We start from the raw sequence: 7500 nt of genomic DNA on the forward strand, positions 1-7500 counted from the left end.
CAGGGGCAGCAGCTGGGCTACCCGCTCCTTAGCCATCTCTGGGGATGCAGGGGAGGAACTGGCTAGCACTCCTTAGCCATCTCTGAGGATGTAGGGCAGGAGCTGGCTACCGCTCCTTAGCCAGCTCCTGGCCGCTCCCAGAGATGGCTAGCACTCCTTAGCCATCTCTGAGGATGCAGGGCAGGAAGCTGGCTACCCCCAGCTCCTTAGCCATCTCTGGGGATGCAGGGGAGGAACTGGCTAGCACTCCTTAGCCATCTCTGAGGATGCAGGGCAGCAGCTGGCTACCGCTCCTTAGCCATCTCTGGGGATGCAGGGGAGGAACTGGCTAGCACTTCTTAGCCATCTCTGAGGTTGCTTTCTTGAACATGTGGCCATGGGATATTTGGGAGCCAAATTATTCTGGCACTTAAAAATCATTTGTGCTTGGACTGGACATTCAGCCAATGGGAGGTTCTGGTGTCCAGCTTATACCAGCTGGTAAATAACAGATTCTTCTCTTTTCTTATGCAGGGGTCATGAGATTAATAATTAACATGTGTGTTTTCTTTTATAAACCAGGGCCACTTATTGTCACAACCGTCTTTTCATTAAGAAACCAAGACGAGGAAGACCCGAGTCACGCGGAGAGCCAGGAGGCAGCGGACAGAATTTGTGGTATTACTTTCTTTAAATTCTCTGCATTTGGCAAGAGGAGCGGTGAGGGAGGAAAGGGTGAGGGTGATGCGATTACTGTTCCGGTGGGCAAGTGGGAGGCGGACACTTGCATTTAGGAAGAGTTGCATTTGTTGGTTCAGCTTGGGCAAGTAGCCGGGGGAAGATGAGCCTGGGTGAAGGACACCCCGTGCAGGAAGGGGAAGAACTGAAGGGTGTTCTTGCAGGGGCCTAGGAAGGAGAAGATGGGACAGATCACAGCATTGGCTAGGTGTGCAACGGTTTATAATGAAAATGTGGAAAACAAAAAGGTCGGAAAAAAAATGTTGAAAAAAAAAAATTCGAATGTTTTTTAAAAAAAAATAATTTTTAATGGGGGTTTACCCACAACCCCCTGTTTATTTTTAATAGCTAAACCCAAAAAAACATACAAATTAAAAAAAACACATTCGATTTTTTTTTTCGACATTTTTGTTTTCGACTTTTTGCAGTCAACATTATAACTGCACACCGTGTACAACAGAGGATACTCCAGCTTTGACTGAATATCAGGGGGAAGAGCAGGTCGAGGAGATGGAGGGCCTGAGTTGATGGAGCAGGGTTGGGGGGGGGGTGAGGTTTGATATCCAGAACGTCTGTCATGTCCTTGTTGAGTTGAAGTACGTATCTTGCATATAGTCATGGAGAGCTGGCATGCAACGAGTCGTTACTATGGAGTCAGGAGCTAATCCATTCTGAGGAAGATTTGTGTGTCATAAACATAAGAAGATCAAGTGGTGGCAAAGGAATGAAAGAGGTCACGGAACGAACATGGGCATTAAAGCGTAGAGGAAGGAGAGACCCCTTGGGGACTTCACAGGTGGGGGTGTAGAACCTGATAGAATGGAGAGGCCTGATTTGTTATCATTGTGGAATCATTACTCATTGTTATCCATCATTACCCCTTTAGGAATCCAATATCCATTATTGTATCATGTTTAGTTATCCATCATACATTCTTATTAGTACATGAAGTCGCATTATTAGACAATCCACATTACTCTGCCACACATATGTAGCCATTTGCTTTTAGAATGAGGCCTGGTATACATGTAGAGCCATATAGAGACTGTTATGTATTATGTATGCCTGTAGAAAGACACCCATTGAGTGTGCACTTAGAATATGCATTGAGCTTTAAGTATAGTGCTTGGTATGAATGAATGTTAGGCACTACAATCGGGAATAGAGAAAGCATGAGGCCTATTGCATTATAAAGCCATTTCTGAATGGAGACACAGAGTGTCGCAGAGTACGTAGTTGTTATGGTACACTGTGAAAGATTGGAATGCAAACAGAGATAACACGACCCTTGTCCGAGTAGAGAGGGATGCTGTCCTTATCAGCATGGCTGGCTTGTGTTCACAGAGAGAGAAAAGATGGGGGCAGCTCCAGGAGCTTTGCAGGGAGTGCTTTTGCATGAAGAGGAGAGATGGCCTGTTCTCTGAGGAAAGAGTTATTTCAATGGAGTGAATGGATAGTGAATGGAGAAATAGATGGTAGGATGCTTCGCAGATAGGAGATATGCTAGTAGATATGATGGCAAATGTCGCAATGACAGAACATGCAGTGATTGACCAGAGCATGGAGTGAAAGTACATGCACCACAGACATTTAGGCATGGCTCAAATATAGAATGCTCACACACAGAGAAACGAGGGAATGCTTAATGTAACCATGGATATGTGTACGTTATTGGATAGTATAACCAGAGGTGAGGAGATTGGAGTTTTTAGATGTAGATGGAGTTCGATGAGAGAGAGAGAGAGAGAGAGAGAGACACGTCTGGTTGGCATGAGATGGAGAGGCGAATGAAAGGAAGTTGCCATTAAGGGAGAGGTGTTTTGGTGCAGCAGAATCCGATGGCTTTGGGAGTTCGGAAGCTTGGGGAAGCATTCTGATAAGAGATTGAGAGCTTGTCAGAGGCTTGAGGCAGTTCGAGTGACCAGACTTGGCTGAGCTGGAGAGGGGGAGAGATGGAACACAATCCAGATCAGACTATGGGAAGCTGAAATGGAGCAGGTGGCCTGGATTGGAAAGTGAGATGGGCAATGACCGATAATCTGTCCCAGAGGAAAGATTCAATCCAGGAGAGTGCAAAGCTTTGGAGCTGAGTCTAGAAATGAGGATGGCATTATCTACTGTGTTGAACGCCGCTCAGAGGTAAACAAAATGAAGGCAATGGCATCTGTAATGAGACCCATGTTATGCAAGACAGAAGGGATAACAAACTTTGTTCTACAGTCAGAGAAGATGCCGGACTAGTTATTGTTGTTTTTGTAGATGTGGCTGGCTTTAAAGTATTAAAGTTGATGGGTAATGTTCCTCTAAAAGACTTTTTCCAGGTAGTGGAAATTGGAGATTAGCAAATCTTTTAGGGGGTGAAAACATAGTTGGGGGGGGTCCGGGTGGGTTCTACAATTCCAGGTGCATTCATTGTACATGTCTTCAATCACCCAGTCCTACCGGTGATGGACAAAGCAACTCTACCCACATCTTCAAGGAGCCGTTGCAAAGACAATGCATCGCCATGTTCTTCCTTCCTCCTGCTCATCCGCGCGTATGAGTTGAGCAGAGGGCTTATGCGGTGCGGGCCATTAAGGGAAGCCATTTAGATGGAAGAGGAGGCAGTCATCAAGGCGAGTGCCAGAACTGGTAGAAGATGAAGACGTTTAGGAGACAATCATCAGAATAGGAAAGGTGGATCAAGGAGGAAGATGGAAGCAAGAGAAGGAGTGGGGGGTGCAAGTAAATGTGGGAGTGGTGAGAGAGAATTTACAGATGAATATTTAGCTGACGATTACAAGAGTGCCACTAAAAGCATTCACTGCTCGTCTGTACAGTATTGTTTGGGAAGTATTGTTTCTGGTGCTTCCTGGGCGGGGGATTAGTTTGCTTCAAGGTGGCAACCTGGTTGATGGCGGTGCAGTGCAAAGGAGAGAGTTCAGCGAGGCATGGATATAACCGGGGCAGGGGGTCAAAGGGAGAGTCTAGTTAAGCTCAGAGATGACGGGAAATAGCGAGAGGTGTGAGATTTTCTTCCAAGGTTTGGATTGTGCTGCGGGTAGTGGAGTGCATAGGGCAGGAGACTAGAAGAAGGATTAAAGATCAGATACAGGGGGGACCCCTAGGAGTGGGGGTAGGGGTGCGGTGGGGATCTACTTCTGCTTAGACCCAGGGCTTCCGTGTGGTGGGCAAAGGCATGGGCAGAAGTGTGTCTGGTGGCTCAATCCAAGCATTGAAGTCACCAAGAATTGGGAGGTAAGAAGTTGCACAGTATTGTCAGCAAAACGATCAATGAAGGCAGCATGCTGGCCTGTCAGGTGGTATCATAGAAAGCAGCATGCTGGCCTGTAGGGTGGTATCATAGAAAGCAGCATCCTGGCCTGCCGGGTGGTATTGAAAGCAGCATGCTGGCCTGTCGGGTGGTATCATTGGAAGCAGCATGCTGGCCTGTCGGGTCATATCATAGAAAGCAGCATGCTGACCTTCAGGTGGCATCATAGAAAGCAGCATGCTGGCCTTTTGGGTGGCATTGAAAGCAGCATGCTGGCCTGTCAGGTGGTATCATTGAAAAGAGCTTGCTGGCCTGTCGGGTGATATCATAGAAAGCAGCATGCTGGCCTGTCGGGTGATATCATAGAAAGCAGCATGCTGGCCTGTCGGGTGGTATCATAGAAAGCAGCATGCTGGCCTGTCAGGTGGTATCATAGAAAGCAGCATGCTGGCCTTTTGGGTGGCATCATTGAAAGCAGCATGCTAACCTGTCAGGTGGTATCATAGAAAGCAGCACGCTGGCCTGTCAGGTGGTATCATAGAAAGCAGCATGCTGGCCTGTCAGGTGGTATCATAGAAAGCAGCATGCTGGCCTGTCAGGTGGTATCATAGAAAGCAGCACGCTGGCCTGTCAGGTGGTATCATAGAAAGCAGCACGCTGGCCTTTGGGTGGCATCATTGAAAGCAGCATGCTAACCTGTCAGGTGGTATCATAGAAAGCAGCACGCTGGCCTGTCAGGTGGCATCATAGAAAGCAGCATGCTGGCCTGTCAGGTGGTATCATAGAAAGCAGCATGCTGGCCTGTCAGGTGGTATCATAGAAAGCAGCATGCTGGCCTGTCGGATGATATTGAAAGCAGCATGCCAGCCTGTCAGATGATATTGAAAGCAGCATGCTGGCCTGTCAGATGATATTGAAAGCAGCATGCTGGCCTGTCAGGTGGTATCATAGAAAGCAGCATGCTGGCCTGTCGGGTGGAATCCTAAGAAGCTGCATGCTGGCCTGTCAGGTGGCATCAGTGAAAGCCGCATGCTGGCCTGTCGGGTGGCATCATTGAAGGCAGCATGCTGGCCTGTCGGGTGGCATCACTGAAAGCCGCATGCTGGCCTGTCGGGTGGCATCACTGAAGGCAACATGCTGGCCTGTCGGGTGGCATCACTGAAAGCCGCATGCTGGCCTGTCGGGTGGCATCACTGAGTGGTGGATGATAATGTTAAAGGTAAAGGCATTTAGAAGGGCAGAAGTGGACATGTACGAATTCAGACCAGGTTGGGAGGTCAGTGGTAGTAGAGGGAGGTATGGTCCTGTGTATGCAAGTGGCACCAAGATGCCATAGAGTTGGCCGCTGGACGAACCTTTGGGTGCGGTGTGGTGAAGCTGCAGGTTGAGCTCAGAGATGGTGCGTAAGGTATCCTCTTTGTTGAGAAAGTGCAGAACACAGTAGGATCTTAAGTTTAGACAGAAGTATGCGACAGTGATGTTGAGGTGAGTCAGTTTGTGCAAAAGTCTTGAGGGATTTCTGCAGCAGTTCTGGGAGATTGTGTTGCAAAGGCATCCGGTGTGTGCAGCTCTTCCAAAGTGTGGGTGTGAATAATGGAGGCGACGACCATGGGGAACTTTTTAAGTGCTGGTAACAGGCAAATTGGCAGCAGTTTCCAGAAGTAGCTTAGAGGGAACACTATTCCAAGTGGCCGGGACAGGGGAGGGGAGGAGAAAGGCAGCATCCTTGAAGGGAATCCCAGATGCAGCTTGAAGGTATTGTACGGAAGTGTTGCTTGAGAAGCCAAAGGGAGGGGCCGGGGTTTTTGTCTTCTCTTTTTCAGTGACTGAGAATAGCAGATTTAGGCTTACGATGAGGACTTGCGTAGGCAAGATTTTCAGTAGGGTGGGTGCAGAGCAGCCATCCAGAATTAACTATACCTGATGGCAGACACCAAGCCAAGGAGACTTTGGAGCCTCACTGCAGGGAACTGTGCATTGAAGAGGAAGGTTATGGTGTAGCCTAGTTGCAGAAGCAAAGACGCTGGATTTGAGTGCTGAATGATGGGGTCGCGCTGACCACTTGGAAGAAAATCAGCATTTCAGAGTAGCACTGCATAGAGTGACACCCAATGACTTTAGCTAAGAGTAAGTACGATTCCAGGCTGGCCACTGTATTAGACATTTGAGCACTTTCTATGTTGTACCAGAATATGGAGATGGTATTTTCACTGCCACTGTAGGGAAGGGGCAACTTCCTTGCAAGGCTTAGCTGTTCTGCAACTGGGACAGGCAGTAGTCTACAAGAGACCCCTGACACCAGGATCAAAGACTGTCTATCTGGCCAGAGCGCGACACGCAGGATATCGGCCACTGATTATCCACATGTCTTTGTCCCTGTGCTGGAGGTGCAGGGAGTGTCAATGGCCAGTCATTCCTGTATCTCTTGAATACCCCCTGGGCAGGGTAAAACCCTGGGTGACACTCGGGATGAAGAGTGTCCACTCCGCAGGTGGCAATGACACAAAGTTTCCAGAACTGCTAGGCGATGTCAGCAACCGGGCCAAGGCAGGACCCAAATGGAGGAAGTGGATCTAAGTAAACACAAAGAACAAGGAAGGAAAGGAACAGGAGCCAGAGGATTCCATCAAGAAGGGTATCTAAGGGCAAACTGCAAACAGGAAAGGGAAAGAGGCAGGAAATGGGCAAGGAACACAATTCCTAGCAACTTACACATTAAGGGGCACCAAAGATCTCCACAGACTTGATTGCAGTGCATCGGATTGTTAGGGAGAATTCTCTGTTTAGGCTGAATTTCCTAACCTAGTGAGTCCCCCAGCAGCTTTGCTGGATTTCTGGAGTTTGTTTTTTCCATCCTGCCAAGAGTGAGACTCTTTTTCTCCCACTCTTGGACATGAATGTGTGTAATTCCTTTGAATGCCAATGTGTTCTGTGGGCTATGGGGTCTTTTACTCCATAGGGTCTCATATGTTTTTCTATGTGTGTTACACCGCACCCTACGTGCCGTAACACTGGGGCATCCTAGCGGACCTCCACCATAGACTCCATACCCGGGGACTGACTACTGTCTCCCCGGGCATGTAAAGTCACCATTGGCTTTACTAGACCTAAATTTACTAACAGAACTAGTACAAACCATCTTATTATGGACGTGCTAGTAGGGGTAATTCGATTACTCCTGGGTCTGTTACTCGAGGGGGCACTGTCCCGTCCCCCCTCGTAGAGTTTTGGCTGGTGGCAGTGGAAACTACTTGTTATGTTCGTCCCCAAACATAACCCTATGGGATTCGTCCCATTGTTGGAGATTGATACTTTTCCTTGTTAATCTCTAACGTACCACCGGTCTACTTATCTTAAATAAGTTTATCGGATGGTATTTTCTGCCAGAACTCGGTTTTTAAAATGGCGTCTGTGTTCGTCTCTGTGACTCCTAAACCAAAGGTTGAGCCCTTTGTTCCACTTTTGGCGGGCCTCTGTACAGAGACCCTCCAAAGTGGTGCCATTCTGTCTGGGTTACCACAGGGGTGTGG

At 48.2% G+C, this 7500-nt stretch overlaps 1 protein-coding gene across 1 annotated transcript in view; it reads left to right on the forward strand.

The window, feature by feature from the left end:
• The window catches only part of LOC138489472 (zinc finger protein 586-like), a 155028-nt gene that overhangs the window by 46673 nt on the left and 100855 nt on the right, over window positions 1-7500 (forward strand). The window contains exon 3 of the mRNA XM_069617208.1: window positions 562-657. Coding sequence (XP_069473309.1) covers window positions 562-657 — 96 coding nt within the window. The remainder of the gene's footprint in view (window positions 1-561; window positions 658-7500) is intronic.

Source organism: Ambystoma mexicanum, chromosome 9 (genome assembly GCF_040938575.1).
Source record: "Ambystoma mexicanum isolate Mex_15411 chromosome 9, UKY_AmexF1_1, whole genome shotgun sequence".
Lineage (NCBI taxonomy): Eukaryota > Metazoa > Chordata > Amphibia > Caudata > Ambystomatidae > Ambystoma > Ambystoma mexicanum.